At 46.4% G+C, this 26,684-nt stretch overlaps 1 protein-coding gene across 1 annotated transcript in view; it reads left to right on the top strand.

Annotated features, from left to right (window-relative positions):
- unc13c (unc-13 homolog C (C. elegans)) overlaps nt 1-26,684 on the top strand; it is a gene marked incomplete at both ends in the record, with an annotated part of 309,285 nt that overhangs the window by 177,200 nt on the left and 105,401 nt on the right. The window contains 2 exons of the mRNA XM_083759363.1: nt 4,788-4,921; nt 11,015-11,100. Coding sequence (XP_083615489.1) covers nt 4,788-4,921; nt 11,015-11,100 — 220 coding nt within the window. The remainder of the gene's footprint in view (nt 1-4,787; nt 4,922-11,014; nt 11,101-26,684) is intronic.

Below are 26,684 nucleotides of genomic sequence, written 5' to 3'. Positions count from 1 at the left end.
TACAGGCTACGAGAGCTTTAATTGTTATTCTTCCGGATTGAGGGAAAAAGAAGCTCCGTTCGATTGTTCCTGCCTGATGACTACAAAACAATACATGACGTAGCGATATCATCCTGATGACTACAAAACAATACATGACGTAGCGATATCATCCTGATGACTACAAAACAATACTACAACATGATGTAACAATATCATCCTGATGACTATACAAAACAATACTACAACATGACGTAGCGATATCATCCTGATGACTACAAAACAATACATGACGTAGCGATATCATCCTGATGACTACAAAACAATACATGACGTAGCGATATCATCCTGATGACTACAAAACAATACATGACGTAGCGATATCATCCTGATGACTACAAAACAATACATGACGTAACGATATCATCCTGATGACTACAAAACAATACATGACGTAACGATATCATCCTGATGACTACAAAACAATACATGACGTAACGATATCATCCTGATGACTACAAAACAATACATGACGTAACGATATCATCCTGATGACTACAAAACAATACATGACGTAATGATATCATCCTGATGACTACAAAACAATACATGACGTAACGATATCATCCTGATGACTACCAAACAATACATGACGTAACGATATCATCCTGATGACTACCAAACAATACATGACGTAACGATATCATCCTGATGACTACAAAACAATACATGACGTAACGATATCATCCTGATGACTACAAAACAATACATGACGTAATGATATCATCCACTCCCGACCGGATCATAACAGCACGTTTGGAACAGAGACCAGGCTTTCCTCCGAGGTTTTAGTCTAGTTTTTATATGTTGATGAAATTGTCAATATAGTATTAGTCTTAGTTTTAGTCATCATAGCTAATCCATCATTTAAAACATCTCCAACACATCACAATGTGCTTGTAGATCGGCTATTTTTCTATATTCCCATGTGACAAAATAATGCCCTACCAATAGCCATCAAAGACTTCAGAACCACCATAAAAGAGCACCTGTCTTTTATTGCATCATTGTATGTCTTAATAATTGAATACACAGGGACACAGTGGAGTGGTTGTGTTATTCTTTTAGCGTTATTATAAAACTGCACAGTGTACATCTATACTGTTTGCAAACTGTTGATAAAGTATTCAATCAAGCAACTGTAGTATGACGAAGTAGGACATTCATCTTTGCCAAAAAACAAAAACACAAACAGTTGAAATATGGAGATGTGAGGTTTCTACCCAAAAACAGCAACGAATTGCAAAGTGATACAAAGTAATCTCCTGTTCCCACAAGATGAAATCCTTTAGTCCTCCCGAGTCGTTCCATTTGCATGACAAGCGAATGCTCTTGTGTTGCCTTCCCTTTGCTCCTCAAACAAAGGAATGTGTGTTTATTTTATGTTTTTTTTTTTTTTTGTGAACCCGGTGGCTGGGGCACAAGTTGTTTTGCTATTCGTCCCCTGAATGGATTACCTTATCAAAGCCCAGCGCTGAGGATAAATTGCCCTGCGTTGCGTGTTCCCTCTCCCCCAACCCTCGACGCCAACGTCCCTTCAGTGACAAGCCGCAGTCATTAGTGGCTCTTAAATAATGCAGCTGCAAGTTACCCCAATACCCAATAGGAACATGCTTCATTTTTAACACAATTTTCCCACAGAAGGAATGTGTGTTGACTCTTGAAGTGTTATGCAAATGTGACCAAATGTGTCAATCTGGTTACATTTGCATACTTCCGAGAGTTGACATGAACTCTGAGGACTTAACTGTGTACATATTAACGACCGTTAACGTCATTAGTGCCAGTGTGTGTTCATCGTGTCTTGGTTGGTGCGACGGGCGGGCATACATTCATGTGTACATGCACAGATCCTAACACAGCATGTACTGTCAATGGTACCGTGTGTGTGCGTGCGTGCGTGCGTGTGGTTTCAATCCAATCCAAATGCATTCATAAAGCACATTTAAAACAGCCGTTGGCTAAAGTGCTGCATAATCAGAGATAATAAATACTATAAGACAACACAAGGGCATTTTAAAAGACAAAAAGGGACATCAAAATGACAGTAAAACAATAAAAGCAACAAGCCTGTAAGATAAATAAAAAGAAAACCAACTTGTATTGTATACTGAATGAGAAGCCAATCAATAAAGATGTTTTAAAGACTCACGTCAGAGTTTAGCCCAGAGTTGTTCTGATACTTTTTTCTCCATTATAAATTGGTATTGGATTTGTACTCGGTATTGAACGATTCCCAAGTTGTACTGTAGGTATCGAGATGAATTGGTATCAGGGAGGACAAAATGGAACGTGATTTAGTTTACTTTTTAAGTTCAGTTTTATCACAAACATCATTGTGTCAATCAGAGCTTCAACTCAAGTTGTGGCAGTTTGTTTCGTGTGGACTCCTGGAGGATCAAAGGCATATTATATAATTCATAGGACGGAACACATACAGTATCTAAAGCTCTTTCAGGATTTGGGGGCGAGAAAAATACTTGACATGTAGGCTACATAATGTTGAACAGAGATGATTTAAACCGCACCATACAGTACATATGTGACATGATGGACAGGGGGCCAGTGTAGAGGGTAAAATCATGTGAAATCAGGCTCAAATCAAGAAGAATGCGGAAGTAGAGTGTTCTTCCGGGTGCTTCAAGCGCTGGTGAGCAACTTTCATTGAAATTAATAGGAGGGGGCAGAGCGGGGAAGAAGCAGTCCGCCCTCTAGACATATTTTAACTCTATGGCGTCCTTTAGGTTTTTGTTTTTAAAGGGATTTGGCCAGGCGGCCCTTATTGTAAATGCACCCTTGCTGTGCACATGCACGCCATTTTGGAAAGAACTTGGGCCCCTTCCCTACTTCCTTCACAGGTGTTCTACCACCGATTACTAATGAAGGCTCTGTTCCGTTCTGGTGGAGCAGAGTCAGAGGGTGCTGCTGTTGTGCATGTTGGCTCACTCTGGACACACTCTTCTACACTTGTGTGGGTCTCAAAGTGTCCTTGAGTGGGTTCCAAATTGCCCAGTACGGGGTCTGTAACACTCTCACAGTTATGGGGGTTCCCCATAGTGATAAAGTGTGAGAGCCACCGGTATAGAAGGGCCAGTCTAACACCTCGTTTCAGGGTTTTGGGGGCTACAGCTGCAGGAAGCAGGATGTCCTCTGATAGCCTCTATCTTCCCCATGAGGCTCCGCTGAGGGGCAGAGCCAGCAAGGCTGGAGATAGTTGGCTAACGAGAGCTCTGTGTGGACGCTCTCAGTGTGGAACAGACGGCTATAGTTGGAAGGAATAACGAGCAGTTGTCGAATCTTTTCAACTGAGTTTGACATCGTTCGATACGGTTGAAATTGATTTTAAAGATGAGAGGTGAACACTGATGTGAACTATCTCTCAGTCGGACAAAAGATCAATTCAGCTGTTGCAATGGGAATGTTATGGGATACAACATTCTTATAAGATCCACAGCCGTCGGCTGTGTGTTAAATTATTCAGTGTTTCTTGTGGGCTCCAACTCTGTTGGAGAAGTTTAATCCCCGATTCACGCTTCAAGGTAAACTCTGTTCCAAGTAAATCAATTACTGCAGGACAGCATTAAAAACCTGAATCACATCGACCACAACAAGACCATGCTTTATAAATAATAACGTACAGTAGGACATGAAGGACAGCTCCTGTGTGTGTGTGTGTGTGCGTGCGCCCGTGCATCCTGTGGCCATGCACACAGACATGTATCAGAATTGTACTACTTTAGATATTTTTGGGGGCTTTATTATTTGATAGTGTACACTGTACACTATCAAATAATGAAGGCAGAAGAAGCCCTGTATACACACTGTACAGTAAGCTGATGGGAAAAGAGAGATATGGGGAATGACTCACAGCAACGGGAGTCAAACCCCCAACACGCTGTCAGGCTGGGATCAGCAGCCTATAGGTGCCCAGACCACTAGGCCGGCCCGGGCCAGAGACATTTCATTCTGCCTCTCAACCAGTGGCCCGGGGACCACCAGTGATCCCCGAGGGGGTTCCAGGTGGTCCCCATGCAGCTAAATGATTGGAGTTGGTAAATTAAATGGACACTTATTAGATCTTTAACTCTTGATAATAATATTATTTAGTTTTGGGGTCTTGGAGGCTAAAATGTCATCAAATGGTGGTCCGTGGCTGTTAACTAGGCAATAAGCCACGAGAGGTCTCAGGTTAGCCATATTTTACAATGGCTGGTGCAGAGCTACCAACCTGCACACATTTTGTGTACCAACCACGCAATTCTAGGTGTCTATACGCCTAGAATTGCGTGGTTGGTACACAAAATGTGTGCAGGTTGGCAGCTCTGCTGGTGGCGTCACTTCCTTGTTTTGCTCGGCAAGTAGGCTATATGTGACGGGAGAATAGCGCTTGATGTCTTTACGGGGCCGCCTGGAGCCACACATTCACAGTCATATGAGCCGGGCGGTGCTTAGACGCCCCGCACGGCATGGGTTTGTAAGGCAATCAAGCACTCCCCTTCCCCAGTACAGCTACAGAGATGTGCAATCAGCTGCGAATGATATAAAGTGATTGAAGGTGTGGGTTATCGGTGAAATTTACACCGGTCACGTGACGGTAACCAGCCAATCAGAATCAAGTATCGGGACTAATCGTTTTAGAATGCAGAATAAATAATGGGCCTCGACATGAAAAGGGTTGAAAACCACTGCTGTTCTGTTTAGGCAGAATATACCCACACCCTCCTCTCTCTCCCCCCTCCCCCCTCCAGGCTAAGAAGCAGGACCTCCCCCGTGAGGAACAGGGCCCGTCCATAAAGAACCTGGACTTCTGGCCGAAGCTCATCACTCTCATGGTGTCTGTGATCGACGAGGACCGGACAGGTTACACACCCGTCATTAACCAGTACGTATAATGTATAACGTGTCACTGTGTATTTCACATCATTAACTAGCGATAATGACTGAATGAATTAGCCATAACCCTTTATAAGAACTGGGGTATTTATTATTTTTACTAGCAGATGTACAAGCTCGCAGTGTGTCACTTTGTGCCACGCTGGGAGCTTGTGCTTGAGAACCACCACTGTCTAAAACCACTGCTTTCTGAAAAACGTATGTAGTTTATAGCTAAAACAAAATGCTCTAAAGATGACACAGATGCTTTCCCAGATTGATTGAGTTAAACAAGCAACAACCTCTGTAAATAATGAAAGCCCTGGCAATCTCAGGAGGGCTTCCAATTGTTCGGTCTTTTCTGGTTTGCCAGTCATTGCTATTATATTCCCCAATATTTCCAATACGAGAAGCATATAGAGCGCCGCAGTCCCGCCCCCTTTCATGACGATGCCAGGCCCAGGAAATGAATCCCAATGCATTTTTCCCATAGACATTTCATAAAGTATTTATTTAAATACCTTTTAAGCGTCCTACGAAGCCAACTCGAGTCGTGACAAATCATGACAACAAACACAATATTTTGGACCAAACAAATAATTACAAAGAAGAAAAACAACGAAAATTTGTTTTTCTTCTTCCTAATTATTTGTTCAGCTCAAAACATTGTGTTTATTGTCATGATTTGTCACAAGTCGAGTTGGCTTAATAGGTCTTTAAATAAATACTTTTTGAAATGTCTGAGGAAAAGGAACGGGGAATCATTTCCTGGGCCCTGGTAGGGGGCGAGACTGTGACACTCTATTGTCTTGCCGGGTAGCAAGCAGTTTTGCTCGTTATTGTACGTGAACCCATGGGAACATAGCTGTGTGGGTGGCTGGGTGCACCATGCACACCGCAGGGGAGGTGAATTAACTCAAACGAAAACCTGAGTGCTGCTTGCCTCAGCAGAAATGAACAGAGATGTCTTTTACTTGCAGTTTTTCTCCCCGTGTGTCTTTCTCAGCCCACTGCATTGTTTTGCTCTTTCTTTCTTATTTGTTCTCTGCTTGGTGTAATTAATGTAATGCATAAAACATACTCGTCGTGACTTAGTCGGGGCATGTTGAGCCAGCTGGTAACACATTGTGCCCACATACACGTGTCCCAAACTGGCACCCAAAATAATCACATTTGAACTGGGGACCATCTCCAACATTCTCCACCCTCCACTATTGTGAAAATAGCCAAACCATATAAGCTTGTAAATCGTCTATTTTCACAATGTTTGACAACTACACGTAATATTTGACAATTTGGTGTTAAAACAGTCTTAAATTGTTACTTTAGAAAACGTTGTGTACATGTTGTTTACTGTTGAGTGAGAAAATATTGTTGCACATTAAGCTCATTATTATGTAAAGCATGGAAAACGATATGCACATCCCAGTTTCAGAATACGGTGCTGTACCCAAAAAAAAGACTGAATGAAGAAAAAAGTGGAAAGTCCGCACACGATATAATTCTGCTCCCCGTCTTTTTTTTATTTCAACCTATAAATACAACAGCGTTTCCCCCCCCGCTTTCTCAAGTTCTGCACATTATAGGCTCAATCATCTGGGGGACAAATCGTTTTGGGGTCGATCTCAAGGCACAAGTTAACCCATTCTGACCGGGCACCCATTTTGGTGTTGGCATCATGTCGTGCTTTAGCTATTGAAAAATAGCAGATCTACAAGCTCATATCGCGCCACCGAGTGGCGCGATACGAGCTTGTAGGTCTGCTATTTTTTGAAAAATCGAAGAACGACTGACATTTTTTAGAGTCTGATCTCAGGTCAGAATGGGTTCATCAGACCAGTGTGTGTCCGGCGGAAAACTCGTATGAATCTGATCTCAGGTCAGAATGGGTTAAAACCATGTGCCAGTTCCAGCGTTATAAAATAGGGCCCTATAGCAGTGTTCATATGCCGTAGCAACGGCAGCCTATAGAGCTGCCCTGTCATCATCTCACAGTAATGTCTGTGACAACAGCTCCACGACATCACCTCTGAACCACTGCCTGAGAAAAACGCCTGTGAATGTTTTTTTGTTTGTTTGTTTTGTTAGTTCGTTTTTTTTCTTTTTCTTTTCCCCCGCTGTGGATGGAGGTCTAAACCCTCCGGCTCTGAAATTCCGTGTTACTCCCTGCATGTACTGTACTGTATGTATGTAGGTCGATCGAACACAACGGGTTGTGATTATATAGTTCTTAGAAACCGAGAGCTGGGGAGCGTTGCTGTCACAAAGCAGCAGCACCAGCTATATGCTGCCGCTTCGAGCGCGGGCGTCGTCACAACGAAGCTCACGAGATGCGAATAGAGGTTGTCGTCGCCCTGCGCCATGCCTATAGACATGCGTTTAGGGGTTCGCTCCAGGTTCTGATTGTCTATAGCGAGCCTCGAACGCAACCGTGGGAGTATGAAGGAGAGAGCACAAGACAATAGAGGAAGCCTAGAGGAGACAGAGCAGGAGGAGGGGGAGGGGGAGAGATACCGCAGACAAACAAGAAGAGAAGAAATATTGTTTACTGGGCACTTTTTTTTTTGTTTTTGTTTTTTTTTGTTCTTATTTGTCGCCAGTGAGGAGGATAAATCTTTTTTAGTTGTCACAGAGTTGGATGTTGTTCCACATAAAGGGCATGCCGGGGGTGGAGTTGAACAGAGCGCAGGTGCTGTGTGTGTGTGTGTGTGTGTGTGTGTGTGTGTGTGTGTGTGTGTGTGTGTGTGTGTGTGTGTGTGTGTGTGTGTGTGTGTGTGTGTGTGTGTGTGTGTGTGTGTGTGTGTGTGCCCCACGGAAACGTGCGCGCCGAGCAAAAATGATTACTGTTCCGGACGAAATAGTCCCGGCGATTGTGCTTGACAGGGGTGGTCTGTGTGTTTTTCAGAGGAAATTGACCTTCCTGTGGAGCCCAGGCTCTCGTTGTCGTCCGTATATAAATGTCCGCCCATCACCCACCACGCGAGGACACGGATAATTAAACCATTGACGTTAAATGTTTGACTGGTAATCCATAGGCCTTCAAAATAACAATTTGCTCACCAAATGAGTCTCTCTCTCTCACTCTCTCTCTTTCACTGTAATTAGCTCTCTTTCTCGTTTAAAGGTGAATTCCACTCATTTTCAACATTTTACTATGGCATTAATATACCTTAGAGAAAAAAATCATTAACATGGTGAAGTACATCTTGATGACATCAGCTCTAAGGTTCAAAGCTTCAAATTGACGTTCTGGTTGTTCAGTTTGACCCACCAGTTGTGGAGATATGGCTTATAGAGTAATGTCTTGCAGAAAACAGGCTTGAAAGGTTCACTTCTGTGGTCTCTAACATTACACCTAGCTACATGTTTAAGCATTTATTTCATATTTACATGTCGATTTCAGCGCTGACACTTATTTCAGACATGCTCTAGTCTAGTATGTGAAGAGTCTGCCTGTGCTATTAACTCGTGGCAGTCTCTCAGTCAAATCTGGTCACATATTAATTCCCCTTTAAGTCTGAGTTTGTCAAAGAGGTTCGGGAGAAACTTTGATTGATTTCCTTAGCCTGTCTCTTCATTTCAATGGAGAAGTGACCATAGAGTGACCATAGAGTGACCATAGAGTGACCATAGAGTGACCATAGAGTGACCATAGAGTGGTAACTTGTAGTTTTTGGACACACTTACGTTTTCGTGCTGCGTTTGGTTGCGGACCCCCAACTTAAAAGGTTTTATGCCAGGTGCCCCCAGAAGAGATTTTGATGACTGTGATGTTATGTTAACTAGTATTGCTGGGGACCCCTGGAACCCCCCGCCCAAGGACCCCACTATAGGGCCCCTTTTCCACCGAAATATCTTTGGTTCCATGGCTCCGTTCTTTATTTTCTATGATGATTTATATCACATCTGTATCATCCAACCTTGTGACACGTCCACTTTGGTTCCCCCTCCAGGGCCAGAAGAAGTCTTTTTGGTTCCAGTTCTGAACTCGACTTTGCTCTTTAACCCATTCTGACCTGAGATCAGATTCACACTGGACACACACTGGTCTGATGTACCCATTCTGACCTGAAATCAGATTCTAAAAATGTCAGTAGTTCTTCGATTTTTTTCAAAAATAGCAGACCTACAAGCTCGTAGCGTGCCACTCGGTGGCGCGCTATGAGCTTGTAGGTCTGCTATTTTTCCAATAGCTAAAGCATAACATGATGCTGACACCAAAATGGGTTCCCGTTCAGAATGGGATAAGGATCCGAGCAAAATATTGGATCCATTCCTCACAAACTCTCTTACTGTCTCGTTCCGGAACACTCTTGACATCACATTGGTCCCTTTTTTCAGACGGAACAAATGAGGACGGAAAACTATCTTTCTTCGAGGCCTTTCTGTGTCGGCAACAACAACACACTGAGGAATATATACTGTAGCAACGCTGACCATAGGACGCTGGTGAGATCTGACATTCACCCGCAGTGACCAGTCCGAGGCGTGGACCTGGCTATCTTGTCAATACATCAAAGGATCTTTGGTTCTACTCAGTTGCACTGTGCATTGTGTATTAGTATAGACTGCATTCAAAACAACAGTTTTGTTGGACCAAAGTGTATATCTCTGATGTCAGAAAGAAACCACTTAACCCATTCTGACCGGGCACCCATTTTGGTGTCAGCATCATGTTATGCTTTAGCTATTGAAAAATAGCAGATCTACAAGCTCATATCGCGCCACCGAGTGGCGCGATACGAGCTTGTAGGTCTGCTATTTTTTGAAAAATCGAAGAACGACTGACATTTTTAGAATCTGATCTCAGGTCAGAATGGGTTCATCAGACCAGTGTGTGTCCAGTGGAAAACCTCGTATGAATCTGATCTCAGGTCAGAATGGGTTAACTCCAAAATGTTCATTTGTCAGGAATTGTAGAAAACCTCATTATGTTTTTAAATCAATGCAATGCTGCCTCATCAAAGTTGGTGTTGTGACTTTTTATGTTTACTTCCATGAGAGTGGGACAGGTGGTGGAGTGAGTTGTTTTAGCAGACAGTTTGAGGGTCCAATGGCGCTTTTTTGCTACTTTCACTGGTTCAATATTTCCGAAACAGCACTGTACCCGTGGACCCCCACGCAGGCTACAAATGCTATCTGTGTTTTGGTTGGATGAAGTTGGATTGCCAGATTATGTGAGTGAAAACAGCGATCAGGTCGATGAGAACAAACCCAAAAGAAGCAACCAGTTTCATCACTTGAGCCCTTTTACATCAACTATTTTCAAAAAGAATCATGAAAGCAAGACTAAATAATCAACTACACTTCAGAAATAAGCCCAAACTAAAGCAACGGGCAACTATGAATATTTAGCTATGCTACAGGAAAACTAGCCCAAAGTCGCTTATGGCAACACTGCAAACAAGCGCTGCAGGCTACTTTTTGCAATTTGCATGGGGAAAAATAATGTTCTGCATGCTGAAAATAGCCGATCTGCAAGCTTGTAGATCTGCTATTTTTCAATAGCTAAAGCATAACATGATGCTAACACCAAAATGGGTTCCCGTTCAGGATTAAAGCATTATGAAATCTTGACATTTTTGCCATTTTTGCCATAAGGGTTGTTCATGGTATGGTCACACATACAGTAAACCCTTATAAGAAAAAGATCTCAATACCGTCAGCCGGTCAGCAAGTGGATTCATGAATGTATGTATATTAAAGACAATATTTTAGGCCAATAAAAACATACCAAATTCCCCACTCCACACCCCCAGGCAGCTCTATACCATGAGGTGGAAGAATGTTCCACAGTGTGGGCGCTATATACAACGGAAAACGACCGGATATATTTATCCCCACCATACACCCTGCTGTGAATCACCTCCACAGTACGTCCCCCGGTTTCCCCACCTGCCTTCCCCTCCGCCGTCGAATATAAAAGGCGCGCTTGAATTATATAGTCAGATCAGGGCCGCCACACACACACACACGTCCGTCCTGGTAAGTGGTGGGGTGTTGAAGGAGAGGCTGGCCAAGCCGAGCGTGGTGCTATTATCACTATGAAGCAATGGGATCTTGGCTCTTCATTTCAATTGCTTTTCAATCTCTCCACACATAGGTTTCCGCAGGAGCTGAACATGGGCAAGATCAGCGCCGAGATCACATGGAACCTCTTCGCCCTGGATATGAAGTACGCCATGGAAGGTCAGTCATGGGAACGCATGGGGTTAAGCGCACGTGCGTGCGTGCGTGCGTGCGTGCGTGCGTGCGTGCGTGTGTGTGCTGTCGGGTGGAGACCTCATACTGTATGTCCAACATCGTAACTTTTCAGGAAATGGAGATAATAACCCGTGTTCCAAATAGATCCAATGGGATATTATTTCATCACAAGCCGTTGATAAAACATTGCAAAAACGGTTCAACTGCTTGTGACGGAACGTTCCGCCAGGAGGAATCCAACCGGGCAACCGCTTCTGGCGTAATGTTCCGTCTGATGAGCTTTATTATTGATATCAAACCGGATCGCTGATTTCTATTTTTCTATTATTTCTTTGGCTTGGCCTTTCCTTCTTTAGCGATCCTAGACCGGGTTGCGCAACTGCGCTCCCATCCGCCTCCCATTATACAGGCTGACTAAAAAGCTGAATAACTCCTACCTTGGAGCTCTCCAAGGTTTGGATAAAATGCGCGGTGTTCGGAGGTCTTTGCTGATCATCTAGTGCATTGACGCTAATTATTTAGCATTAAGATGGACGCTCCAAACAGGATGTCAGTGGAGTGTGTGCAGCATTGAAATAGCCTCGGCAGTCTGCAGTTGGCTCTGCGTCCAGCAGGAGGCAGTATATGGGTTAAATCATGTATAAAAACCCTCAGAAAGACTAAACCACTTTAACCGTAATTAATTCACGGGAGAGAAAGCAAGTGAATGCTGGAGATGTGAGGTTTCTCGACTGTGTGTGTGTGTGTGTGTGTGTGTGTGTGTGCGTGTGTGTGTGCGTGCGTGCGTGTGATATTGATTTAAGTGCACAAAGTGTGTGTACTATGGTACATGGTGTGTGATTGTGTTGTTTATCGGCTGCTATCCCCATGTGTTGTTTATGGTCTTTATCTGTTGCCGGCTGTGTGCTGCTGACGATCTACATCACACTACCATGCTCTCTCTCTCTCTCTCTCTCTCTCTCTCTCTGTATTGACCACTGCACAGAGCAGACATGTTGGTTTTAATCAAGCTAAACCCATTGATCAACACTTCAACTACCCACCAGAGGATCTGTGCAAGATACTGTATGTTGAGTGCTCTGTGCACACGTGTGTGTGTGTGTGTGTGTGTGTGTGTGTGTGTGTGTGTGTGTGTGTGTGTGCGTGCGCGTGTGTGCGTGTGCGTGTGCGCACGTGCCTGCCTCATGGGACCGTTTACAGTGTACAGGCCAGTGCAATTGGGCTGCACTGCATGACACTAACAGTAATAGGTATTGATAAGAAATCATTGCCACAGTAGATTACATAAGCTATACGAAGGGGTGGAGCTAGACTCTCAGCACAGGCCCCATTCTGTTAATTAATTGTATAACTGTATAATGTGTAGAATCACCTAATGATACACAGCTTGTAGATCCATTTGTTTTTAAGAATTTTTTTTTTACCTTTTAGTTGCTCTGTGCATTTTAGTCCAACGATACACTTTGTTGACATGTTTTAACATTTCAATTTGTGTTAACTATATTATCCCTGAAGGAGAACAGATTCTCAGTTACAACAATGCAATGTTTTAGTAGCCATGGACAGCACCCACCACTCATACATGCATTACAGTATGTGGTGAGTGATTCAGCACCACGGACAGCACCCGTCACTCTAGTCTACGTGCGTCATTGTGAAACTTTCAGCACCACGGACAGCACCCGTCACTCTAGTCTACGTGCGTCATTGTGAACCTTTCAGCGCCACGGACAGCACCCGTCACTCTAGTCTGCATGCGTCATGGTGAACCTTTCAGCACCATGGACAGCACCCGCCACTCTAGTCTACGTGCGTCATGGTGAACCTTTCAGCACCATGGACAGCACTCGCCACTCTAGTCTACGTGTGTCATGGTGAACCTTTCAGCACCATGGACAGCACCCGCCACTCTAGTCTACGTGCGTCATGGTGAACCTTTCAGCACCACGGACAGCACCCGCCACTCTAGTCTACGTGCGTCATGGTGAACCTTTCAGCACCACGGACAGCACTCGCCACTCTAGTCTACGTGCGTCATGGTGAACCTTTCAGCACCATGGACAGCACTCGCCACTCTAGTCTACGTGCGTCATGGTGAACCTTTCAGCACCACGGACAGCACTCGCCACTCTACGTGTGTATCACGTGGCGACCGCTTCAGCACTATGGACAGCGCCCACCCCTCTAGACGCATTATGTGGTGACTGCTTCAGCACCATGGATAGCGCCCATCCCTCTAGTCTTCCAGATGCATTATGTGGTGATTCTTCAGGACCATAGACAGCACCCATCACTCTCTACATGTATCGTGTGGTGAATGTTTCAGCACCACCTCTGGTGGACAGCGACCAGGCACACAGTAACCTAGCCACTCCAATGCCCAGCTTTGTCTGTTCCCTGGTGGTTTCCCTGTGTCCCTGACCCCCTATGTATGTATGTATGTATGTATGTGTGTTTAGTGTACCAACAGGTGGCGCTGTTGCACCACTCACTTCAGATAGGTCTGATTTTGATCAGTGGAGGGAGTAGTAATTTTTACTCGAGCAGAAGGAGCAATAACTCGGTGTGTAAATACTCTGTTACAAGCACAAGGCCTTCACATTAAAACATGTGTACTCGAGTAAAAGTACAAAAGCGTTGGCATTATTAAAATGCACATGTCATGACAGCATGGCAAGCTGCGTTGCCGTTGACAAATTTGTCTGTGGGGTTTTAGAACGCTCTCGTTACGACTCATTTCTCACAGTGGAGAAGGAGCACTTTGTATCCGTCACAGATTTCGACAAATCCAAGGCACTCTTTAAACTGTAAACATTATGTGAAGTGTGAACATTACAAGGCCTATTAAAAGATAAAGTAGGCATGGTGTAGCAGCGGGACGGGACGCAGCTGCGACGCATCTTTGTAAAAATAAACGACACAAGATCGGGCCGATTCCAGGATACAATGAAATCAAATTATGTATCCATTTTGGTATGTTCTTTTTTTATCGTGTTGAGATAAACGTGGTGTTTTTCTTTGGTCGGTACATCATCAAAATGGAATGCCGGGAAGGAAAATAAGACAGTAAAATGTACGGAGCCCCTGTGGATCATCACGGGGGCTCTGTGACTGAAGATAAATGGTAAATGTGCACAATTGGCAAATTCTTACACATTAATAACTTTGAGAGTAAACGTACGAGGAACTTAACCCATTCTGACCTGAGATCAGATTCATACGAGGTTTCCGCCGGACACACACTGGTCTGATTAACCAAATTCTGACCTGAGATCAGATTCTAGAAAAAAATCAGTCGTTCTTTGATTTTTCAAAAATAGCAGACCTACAAGCTCGTATCGTATCGGTGGCGCGATATGAGCTTGTAGATCTGCTATTTTTAAATAGCTAAAGCATAACATGATGCGGACACCTAAATGGGTGCCCGGTCAGAATGGGTTAATGGATCCTATCCCATTTGTAACTCTGAGTTAAATGAACAGTAAGGATTCTACCGTACGTGTGCTTGTTACAGAGTCTCCATTTATGTTTGTTTCATTCACGCCAACACGTCAAAGGAAGTCTGTCCGGCTCAGACATGGTGTGTTGTGTTAATGTGTTTACATTGGCAGACACACTGGTTAGGGTCTGCCTCTCTGTCAGCGCTGCGTCGGCCCCCACTCCGTTACTGTATCACTTCCACACAGCATCTGCCATCCATCACTCCCTGTCAGCCATGTTAGCTACATGGCCTCCGGTGAGAAGGAGAGTAAAGTTACACTGCACTATGTAGTACAAGCACTGTACCCTGTCTGCTGTGTAGGGCACTGTGATCCTGTTAAGACCCAAACATAGACGTTTGCAGATCTACAAGCTCACAGCACGTTGCTTTGTGCCATGTCGGAACTTCACGTGTACTATGTTAGTTCCACTAATCCAAGCCAGTACAGATGGGTGGGCCAGTGACACATGGGTGGGCCAGTGACACATGGGTGGGCCAGTGACACATATGGATGGGCCAGTGACACATGTGTGGGCCAGTGACACATGGGTGGGCCAGTGACACATGGGTGGGCCAGTGACACATGGGTGGGCCAGTGACACATATGTGTGGGCCAGTGTCACATGGGTGGGCCAGTGACACATGGGTGGGCCAGTGACACATATGTGTGGGCCAGTGACACATGGGTGGGCCAGTGACACATATGTGTGGGCCAGTGACACATGGGTGGGCCAGTGACACATGGGTGGGCCAGTGACACATAGGTTCATTCAGCATCCTAACATTCTGATGGTTCAATCTAGTGTACTTATTGTAAGTGTGCCCAACCTGGCGTCTGGGCATGTCTTAAGCTGTGTGTGTGTGTGTACCCCATGGTGAGGATTGTATTGGCACACAAATGCACACATGGCGAGGCAGCTTTAATCAGACGGTAGTGGGGATTGGATTGAGGTCAAGATTTGGGAATATTTCTGACACCTGCTTTGTGTGCATACATAGGTATGTGCCTGTGTGCGTGCGTGTGTGCGTGCGTGCGTGCGTGCGTGTGCATGCACGTGTGTGTGCGTGTGCGTGTTGAAGGCAGAGGAGAGGAGCAGTAAAATCTCGTCCCAGCAATTCATCCTTGTCTCGACAGCACACACACACCTCCCCCCCCCCCCCCCCTTCCTTACTATGGCCACTGAGTTGCTATGGCAACCAGGTGCCGAACCCCTGATAATTCATGCACCGCACGCACACGCGTGCATACAGATGCACACGCATGCACGCACGCACATGCATGCACACGTGAATGTAACGCACATCATAAAGCGTTTTAGATATGGGCAATAAATAAACGCACCATTTACCATTTGCCATCTCTGTGTGCACATTTGCGCGCGTGTTTCATGTGCACGCCGAGGCAATGAGTAGCCAGAGAAACGGTGGACCCCTGGTGTCGTCAAAGAACGCTGACATGGCTGTTAATGACGTCCTGTACATATAGAGGACAGACACAGACTGTACATACAGTAAAGATGTGTTGTGCATTGCTCTGTGTAAGAGTGGAGTTCTACTATGTTGCACGCCGCCATGTGCATATCGGTGCGGCTCCACAGGCGTGACGCCAAAGCTGTATAAGAGCGATGGGTTGTGTTGTCATTCAGGGAAGCATGACGCCTACACAAGTAGGACTATATACGTACGTACGCACGCACACAGGTTATGGGACGCCTTGAATCTGTTTGTTTATATAAGACAGGCTGACGACCAGCAAAGCATGTTTTGCTATACTATACGTGGCTTATTTCTAAGCTATAATGTTTTCAGATACATATTCTTTGCGTGGTGATTATGTTACCCATTTTGGGGCGGGAACCCCTTTTGGTGTCAGCATCATGTTATGCTTTAGCTATTGAAAAATAGCAGATCTACAAGCTCATAGCGCGCCACCGAGTGGCGCGCTACGAGCTTGTAGGTCTGCTGTTTTTGAAAAATCGAAGAACGACTGACATAAACATAGCTTTTTTTCAGAAAACTGTAGAAGACGTATGACGATGTAGAAGACATTTTTTTATAATCTGATCTCAGGTCAAAATGGGTTAAAGTACCTCAAAATGGTTGTTACTGTACGTATACTGTCCTTGAATACTACGTGTACTTAGTTCCTTTCCACCAGTGTGTTGAATGTGTTGAGGATAAGTAGGAACTAGAAGCAGCATGCGGGTTCCTGTCGGGTCACAGCAGCCTGTCCCTCTGCACGCCGCGAGCACAGAGCTGTAGCAAAAACACGAGCAGCTGGAAGGGAGCACTCATGGCAAACGAGCGGTAATTTAGCAGAAAGAGAAACTGCTCATCAGAGGAACAAGTCATGTTGTCGTCCTGACTGGCAAGTGTCTGTGTCCGTGCACGGGCTCTGATGAAGTGTCTGTGTCCGTGCACGGGCTCTGATGAAGTGTCTGTGTCCGTGCACGGGCTCTGATGAAGTGTCTGTGTCCGTGCACGGGCTCTGATGAAGCGAGACCAAGATGTGGTTCACAACCACACATAGAACCTCATTCAGAGCGTCCCACAACGGTGTGCCATTATCCCATTTTAGGCCTGACGTCGAAATGAAAAAAAAAATGTCTTCTGAAAGAATTATGTATTCAAAGATTTGTGCCGCATTTTTACGATCTTTCAAAAATAGCAGACCTGCAAGCTCGTAGCGCGCCACTTGGTGGCACGCTATGAGCTTGTAGATCTGCTATTTTTCAATAGCTAAAGTGTAACATAATGCTTAGTTAAAACACCAAAAGGGGAATGGGTTGAAGTTTTACCCCAAGTATAGTGCTCCACCAATAATTAAAAAACATGATCATCAGGTACTATGATTACACTAGGAGAAAGAATTTAGTGTACAGAAAGTGTTAAAATAATGTTTCTATGTGGCCCACCAGTTTGACTTGAGATCAGATTCTAAAAATGTCTGTTTGAAAATGACAGTTTTCTGAAAAAGCTATGTTTCTACGTCAGTCGTCCTTCGTCCTTCGTTTTAAAAAATAGCAGACCTAACTCTATTTTGTGTAGCTAAGCCGTGCCAGCGGATGTTTATTTCCTGTTTACCAGCCTCCAGACCACCATTGTAAGGATCGGCTATAACACACTCTTTCGCCAGAAACGTTAACATGACGGGAGCGATGCGGTACCAAATAGCAATAGTTCAAGTTCACGACGTGTCACATTGCAACATGGTGTGGCACTATTATCACTGCGCAAAAAGCATGGAATATGTATGTTTATATTACAGGTAGCTAACATAGGCATAGGCAGCTAGACTGCCTATGTTTAATGTTACCTTTGACCAGCCAGTGCACCGACTGCCGAGTTAATGAAAATCCACTTTAAACAGACACAACAACAGACCGGACGGGGCCACCGCGCGCTGCTACGCAGGTTTCCCATTGTAAACAATGGGGACTCAATTTCCCATAACCCTTTGCACGCCGGAGCGACAGACCTTTTTTGCGATGATGTCATCAAAACGCGTCTCATATCCCATTCTGTCCGGTGGAATACCCGTATGACTTAAAACGTGGATTAAACAATGAAAACATGACTCGGGCAACTCGCAAATCGCAGGGAAAGTGTTCTACAAATGAATTAACTCGAGCAACTCGCGAATAGAAGTGTTAATGCACTTCTGCGCTACATTTCGGAACTGCAGCATCGCATGCAGGCGTGCATTAATGATGATAAAAAACACCCTCTCGTGTAGGTTAAAATAAAATTGCATAACCCATTTTTGTCACAGTGCAGGGCAGAGAAGGTGTAGGACCCAAGTGCAGACAGACAGGCGGAGGCAGAGGATGTCAAATGCAACAGAGTTTATTGATAACTAGGAACTAGGAACAAAGGTACTAGGTACTTGGAACACGAGGAGAAAAACTAGGACGTACACTCATGACATACAATGAGGATCTGACAAAGGACTGAAACACACTGGGGCATATATATAAACAAAGACTGACTAGACACAGGTGAACAACTAACAAAATCAACACAGGGATTGGCTGAGAGACAAACAAGACACAGGTGGAGAAAACTAATAATCACAGGGGGTGAGACAACACAGGTAACAAAAGCAACAGAGGAAACCAAGGGACCAAAAATACTACAAAACAAAAGCACAACAGAAAACGTCACGGATCGTGACAGTACCTCCCCCTCAAGGGATGGCTTCCAGACATCCGTCATATATTGTCCATAACATTGTCCAAAACACTGAGCAGGGTGGGTGGTGGGGGTCCGGAGGAGGGAGACAGTCATGGGGCCAAGAAAAGGAAAAAAAGGTCTGGGAACCTGGACCCCACATGGGCATGGTTGTCGTAGTGGGGTGACACCTGCAGGCAGAGGCACCAGGGGAATGGACTAGGGCTGAGCAGGTAATGTCTGGTGGGCGACCTGGAGGATGGGAGGGGGAAGAACAGGCGACCTCGGGGGCAGAGGCAGGGATGACCTCAGGGGGACGGCCGGGAGGCGGAGACGAAGCTGTGGTGTTGTCGTCTGGCGGGCGACCAGGGGGCCGCGACGAGGCACAGGAGGTGTCTGGAGGTCGGCCTGGGGGCCGCGACGAGGCAACAGAGGCGTTGTCTAGCGGAGCTGGAGTTGCAGACGGGACTGCAGGTGGAGAGCCGGGCAGCAGAGGGCCAGGCAGCGGAGTGCCGGGCAGCGGAGGGCCGGGCAGAGGAGTGCCGGGCAGCGGAGTGCCGGGCAGCGGAGGGCCGGGCAGCGGAGTGCCGGGCAGCGGAGTGCCGGGCAGCGGAGGGCCGGGCAGCGGAGTGCCGGGCAGCGGAGGGCCGGGCAGCGGAGGGCCGGGCAGCGGAGGGCCGGGCAGCGGAGGGCCGGGCAGAGGAGTGCCGGGCAGAGGAGTGCCAGGCAGCGGAGGGCCAGGCAGGCTGGGCGGCGGAGAGCCGGGCAGCGGAGTGCCAGGCAGCGGAGTGCCGGGCAGAGGAGTGCCGGGCAGCGGAGTGCCGGGCAGAGGAGTGCCGGGCAGAGGAGTGCCAGGCAACGGAGGGCCAGGCAGAGGAGTGCCGGGCAGAGGAGTGCCGGGCAGCGGAGTGCCGGGCAGAGGAGTGCCGGGCAGAGGAGTGCCGGGCAGAGGAGTGCCGGGCAGCGGAGTGCCGGGCAGTGGAGTGCCGGGCAGAGGAGTGCCGGGCAGCGGAGTGCCGGGCAGTGGAGTGCCGGGCAGCGGAGTGCCGGGCAGCGGAGTGCCGGGCAGCGGAGTGCCGGGCAGCGGAGTGCCGGGCAGCGGAGTGCCGGGCAGCGGAGTGCCGGGCAGAGGAGTGCCGGGCAGCGGAGTGCCGGGCAGAGGAGTGCCGGGCAGAGGAGTGCCGGGCAGCGGAGTGCCGGGCAGAGGAGTGCCGGGCAGCGGAGTGCCGGGCAGCGGAGTGCCGGGCAGCGGAGTGCCGGGCAGAGGAGTGCCAGGCAGCGGAGGGCCAGGCAGGCTGGGCGGCGGAGAGCCGGGCAGCGGAGTGCCAGGCAGCGGAGTGCCGGGCAGAGGAGTGCCGGGCAGAGGAGTGCCGGGCAGAGGAGTGCCGGGCAGAGGAGTGCCGGGCAGCGGAGTGCCGGGCAGTGGAGTGCCGGGCAGAGGAGTGCCGGGCAGCGGAGTGCCGGGCAGAGGAGTGCCGGGCAGAGGAGTGCCGGGCAGCGGAGTGCCGGGCAGCGGAGTGCCGGGCAGAGGAGTGCCGGGCAGAGGAGTGCCGGGCAGAGGAGTGCCGGGCAGAGGAGTGCCGGGCAGCGGAGTGCCGGGCAGTGGAGTGCCGGGCAGAGGAGTGCCGGGCAGCGGAGTGCCGGGCAGTGGAGGGCCAGGCAGCGGAGGGCCAGGCAGGCTGGGTGGCGGAGAGCTGGGCTGGAGAACAGGCTGGAGAACTGGAGGGGTAGTGGGCTGAAGAGCAGGGGAGGCCGCTGGGACTACCTCTTGAGGCAGCTGGGGAAAAATGGCTCCCTGCCTCTCCCATTTGAAAAACCCCATATACTGGGCAAACACTGGATCCCGCCTCCAATAAATAGCCAGTTGGTGAAGGAACTGAGGATCTTCATTAAAGGTGTCCTTAGCAATACCAAAGTCCTTGGCAGAAAAAGGCAGCTCAGCCATGGTGGACAGCCAAAGCAGCTTGGCAAAAATCAAAAAAACAAACCTCTGTCCGCTGGGTCCAATAGGGTCAGATCCTTCTGTCACAGTGCAGGGCAGAGAAGGTGTAGGACCCAAGTGCAGACAGACAGGCGGAGGCAGAGGATGTCAAATGCAACAGAGTTTATTGATAACTAGGAACTAGGAACAAAGGTACTAGGTACTTGGAACACGAGGAGAAAAACTAGGACGTACACTCATGACATACAATGAGGATCTGACAAAGGACTGAAACACACTGGGGCATATATATAAACAAAGACTGACTAGACACAGGTGAACAACTAACAAAATCAACACAGGGATTGGCTGAGAGACAAACAAGACACAGGTGGAGAAAACTAATAATCACAGGGGGTGAGACAACACAGGTAACAAAAGCAACAGAGGAAACCAAGGGACCAAAAATACTACAAAACAAAAGCACAACAGAAAACGTCACGGATCGTGACAATTTTGACCTGAGATCAGATTCTAAAAATGTCTTCTACGTCCTGACAGTTTTCTGAAAAAGCTATGTTTATGTCAGTCGTTCTTCGATTTAAAAAAAAATAGCAGACCTACAAGCTCGTAGCGTGCCACTCTGTGGCACACTATGAGCTTGTAGATCTGCTATTTTTCAATAGCTAAAGCATAGCATAATGCTAACACCAAACGCCCAGAATGGGTTGAAATAAAATTGCTTAAATAAAGGATGACACTATTTTTTAAACGTATAATGAAATGGATTAGTCTGATTCATATAGGTTAGGATTGTATATTCCCTGTAGACGGATGACGCAGGGCTTTAGCAAACAGACGGAGGTGAAGGTGACAGAGTCCAGTGCAGTTCAGGCAAACATTTGTCATCCGTGAGATGAGAACGGCAGCATTTCAATTACTGTAATGACCACTCAGTGCTCGGTGGACACACTCACTCACAGGACAGGATGCCAACATAGAGGCCCTGCGGCTGTGTGTGTGTGTGTGTGTGTGTGTGTGTGTGTGTGTGTGTGTGTGTGTGTGTGTGTGTGTGTGCGTGTGTGTGTGTGTGTGTGTGTGTGCGTGCGTGCGTGCGTGCACGCGTGCAAGCGAGCTGATGACAGCTTGCCCATGTAATGGACGAGTCACAGACGCACGACCAGCCACATTTCAGGACCTGTTGAGGGTGTGCGTGCATGAGTGCCCGCTGGCCAGTGTGCATGTTTGTGTGTGCGTGTGAGCGTGCCGTGCGTGCGTGCGTGCATGTGTGTGCATGTGCGACCAAGAGAGAGAGCGTGCATGTGTGTGCGTGGGTATACGTGTGATGGCCAAATGTCCCACACAACAAGTATAGTAGAGCATTTTGACACACAGCAAAGTTCGTTGGGTTTGGGATTTGAACCCACAGTGTCATGCTGGATTACCAGCCACGGTGCCTGGACCGCTAAGCCGGCCCAGGCCGAAGGTCATTAGGTTTAGCAGTATAGGTCTCTGTCAGAGGGGAAACCTCTTATGTCCAAAACTGTTAACGTTTCGGGGATTAAAACAATGAGACATTTCAGCAGATCTTTGCAGATCTACAAGCCGGTTGCGTTGTGAGAGGCTGTAGTATATATATATAATCAAAACACAGTATATGTACAGTAGTGTGAAAAAACACAAAGTCAGAATATGGAGATGAGAGGTTTCTGCTGTGTGTTGCTCACCGAAAATAGCTGATCTAGTAGTGTGTGCTCGTGTGTGCGCGTGTGCATGTGTGTGTGTGTGTGTGCGCGTGTGCGCGCATGTAAAAATGGTACACGTGCATCCACACATACTGTACGACGTGAGTGTCGCAGAGGAATGTGTCTAATGAGGTCACCATAGTTCAGAGTCAGTGTCTGTGCTCTCCTGCTCCTCCTCTTCTCCTCCAACCACACGGAATGAACAAACACTGACTTGTTTACATAAGACGGCGCGCAGGAGTGATGGGACGGCTGGCTCTCTCTGTGTGTGTGTGTGTGTGTGTGTGTGTGTGTGTGTGTGTGTGTGTGTGTGTGTGTGTGTGTGTGCGTGCGCGTGCGCGTGCGCGTGCATGCGTGCGTGCGTGCATAGTGAATTTGTTCATGCGTGTGCATTCGTGAAAGAATGTACTGTGAGAAAAAGTGAGGAGAACAAAATATATTATGTGCATGCAGCCTACTATATGTGCATGTGCCTGTGAGAGAGAATGTGCACACGCGCGTGTTTGTGTGAGCGTGTGCGCGCGCTCTCGCCCGTGCACTCACATTACTTAATGAAGTCTTTGATGTATTCTCCACTTCCCGTTCGCAGTGCCTCTGGTGCCAGGGCCTCTGGCACAGTGAGGGATGCTGCTAATTTTAACGTCTCTGTGTGAATGACTATCGTCTGAGAGAGAGGGAGCCTGTTTCGTACCAAAAGAGGCGATCTACAAGCTAAACTTGTGATTAAAGTTTAGCTGTGTGATTCATTGTGAGCTTGTAGATCGGCTCTTTTGACACTGGCGCGTGTATCATTCTGGCAGATTACTGTGAAAGAGAGAGAGGGAGAGAGATATGGAGGATAGGAAGATGAAGACCGAACACACAATAGACTTAATGTAAGAGTGAGTGACACCAAGAATGATGGAGAGAATGATGGCGACCCTGATAAGGAGACAGAACAACAGTGTGGGGCAGATGGTGCCTTGAACCACACCACTGCTCTGCCTGTTGGTCTGTACTCTGTACAGATGCCATTCCGACTCGTCACGCTTTCCTCATCTTTTCCTGAAGATTTTCTGAAAATGCACGTTTTATCCACTGATTAGCCATGCTAATTCTACTGCTTTGCCACTGAAATGAAGCGTCCAGCTGTGAGGAACTCTCACTGACGTTGTTCTGTTTCTGACAATGCACTGACAGTCCACTGAATTAATGTTCTCAAATGGCACATCTGTGCCACAGGGACAGACAGACAGAGAGAGAGAGAGAGAGAGAGACAGAATTCCGGCTCAGATGAGCACATCCGCCACTATCTCCTCCAATATCCACTGTGGTTTCATATCATCAGATAACAGAGAAAGGCTTCACTTCTGTATGACTCAAATGCGATGCGTTTGGTTGTTTGTTGTGTACAGTGTGTGTGTTTGGCAGTTTGTGAGCTTAGGCTCAAGGAAGAGCGACTTCTGCTTCGGGAGATTAGGTTTCGGAGGTTCACTCTGTGTTAAAACAAAATAGTTCTGTGTGTCGGCTTAATAAGGAAGAAATATATCTGGGTCTGAGACGAGGGAAGTATTATTCACCTCTTGAATCAGAGGGAAACGGTGACGGCTCCTTTGGGAGTTTGGATTGAGGCAACATAAGTGAAAGAGTCCCGCAACGCAATTTGATATCTTTAATATCCATTTTATAAAAATATATTATCATATAGTACAGGGTCTAATGAAGCACTGTCACATCATAAACACATGAAAAACTGGAGAAAAATAAATACAGAAATATATTATATTTTAAGATCGGGGGGTCCACAGCCAAATACTTAAATGTGGGGATCCATGACATGGACATCTGAACCGCCGCTGTAAAATGACCACTCTTACTGTACATTGTCCAACTTCTCAGCTTTCCCGCTATGGCGCAGTAAAAATGACCACACTCTTTTTTCAAGGAAGACAGTAATACAATATCAAAGGTCGACGCAGTCACACATCGCAGCGCAAACTATATCTCCTTAATGAAGTTCCCGTGTACTTCCATACATCAACCAGGCAGTGGAGTCGTATTACAGTCTTGTTTTTTTTTTCTTTTCAATGCGGCGCTTCCCAAAGCGTGTCATTATAGGATCTTAATGCTCTTGCAACGCCGTGAACACATATTTTGTAGCCCACTGGTGCAGCCTAAATTGTTCAATCAAATTTAATTTCCAACGTCTGCGACATCGCTCCCCCCTCTCCCCCTCCCCCCGGGCGCGGCCTGCAGGCGCTGTCTACGTGATTGTTTACGAGATCTATGACATGTCATGCATGTCTGTGCTTGTAGTTCCATCGCAAACCGGCGACTGTCTGACTTGGATCAAGCCGAGTCTGACGGCAATCAGATAGTGTTGTCGTCAGCTGTCGGTCGGCCCAGAAACCTTGTATGTCAAAAAAAGCGTAACTTTTCAGGGAATAGTAAAATCGTTTGCTGTGTGAAACCTCTGCTACTAACGACTACTATTATTATTACTATCTACTATCATAGTTACTTTAGTCACAAAGCTCTTGGCAATACCTTTCATTGGTTCGATATTTATATAAAAAACTCTGACTTGGCAGCATGTCTGCTAAAGCCCTCATCTCACAGACATGGTCTGTCGGTCTGTCTGTTTGTTTGTTTATCCCATTCTGACCGGGCACCCATTTTGGTGTTGGCATCATGTCATGCTTTAGCTATTGAAAAATAGCAGATCTACAAGCTCATATCGCGCCACCGAGTGGCGCGATACGAGCTTGTAGGTCTGCTATTTTTGAAAAAAATCGAAGAACGACTGACATTTTTAGAATCTGATCTCAGGTCAGAATGGGTTCGTCAGACCAGCGTGTGTCCAGTGGAAACCTGGTATGAATCTGATCTCGGGTCAGAATGGTTTATTTTGCTGGCAAGAGACACAGAGAGGATGCATTATCACGAAATGCAGCTGCTGTCCCAATGCCAGGAGCGCTTTGGACACATTATTGTTTTTAGGTATCAGTAGCTTGCATTATATTTGCAATTATGCTCCTTTAGAGGCATGGCACCGTTATGGGTTAGGAACCCAAATGGACCGTTATGGGTCTGTGACTCAAGAGAGTGTACAATGTTTTACACCCTCAGAGTTAAATTAACATTGATTTTACATGGAAATGCCATTAAATGGGGGTCCGTATCTATACAGTTACTATATCGTTACGCCCCTAGTGCTCATGTAGGCGTATGACTGATAACATCATGGAACTCCATTGATGGGCATAAAAGGAACAAGGCTACGTGGCCCTCACATCTAGTAATATAATCTGCAAAGTAACTGTAATCTGTCAAATAATTGCAGTGGAGTAAAAAGTGCAATATTGTCTCTTGAGTAGCCTGTCATATAAAAGTATAAAGAAATGTAAATAGTAGTGGTGGGCATAGATTAATTTTTTTAATCTAGATTAATCTCACTGCAATTCTGGAGTTAATCTAGATTAATCTAGATTAAAATGGCTCATTTGAACTCTGCCGAAAGCATTGAAAATATGTGTGCGCTACCTAAATAATGACCAGAAGTAAATCCTTGAACGGGCCACGTGGCCCATTAGACCAGGAGCCCTATCATAATTGGTAATGAAAATATAATAATAATGTTCAATACGATGTACGTGTGTTATACATTGTTTATTCAGTTAAACACGAATAACCATAAACACGTTACCATACAGGCAATTTGAAACAGTGGGTGCAAGAACAAAGTACCCCCTTTTCTGGGATATGACATTAATTAAACTGTAAACCTAGAGGTGATGAAGAACTGTTTACAGTCAGTAGCTTTGTGACATGATTTGAGTCCAACCTCTACCTCTCCTTCTTCCACCAGTCACTCAGACACACCAGCTTGTTCACATTAGTGCTGTCAGTTCACCTCTATAATCCAATTCGAATTTCATTGCTTCATTATTTGTAATATTCGGAAATATTCGAATATTTACATTGTTTATTTTAGCTCATATTTAGCCTATAATAATACACAGAATAACAACCCATTTTTTAATGCTTGCGCAAGTTGGTTACATTGTATTATTAGGCTACTGCCTACCGTCATTGCGACGCATTATCACGGGCCACGGCCCGGTTAAAAACGAGAATGATACACACCATGAACTGACCATAGACAATATCCCCTTTACAGCTCTCTCTTTAGCCTATTAACCAAATTAAAGTCGCCACAATCGCCAGCCTATACACGTAGGACTGGACAGAAAGAGAGTGCAGAGAGTACAGA

Source organism: Protomyctophum parallelum (assembly GCF_964188405.1).
Source record: "Protomyctophum parallelum genome assembly, chromosome: 2".
NCBI classification, from domain to species: Eukaryota; Metazoa; Chordata; class Actinopteri; order Myctophiformes; family Myctophidae; genus Protomyctophum; species Protomyctophum parallelum.
Note: the sequence above shows the minus strand (reverse complement) of the source record. Positions and strands in the feature narration are given on the sequence as shown.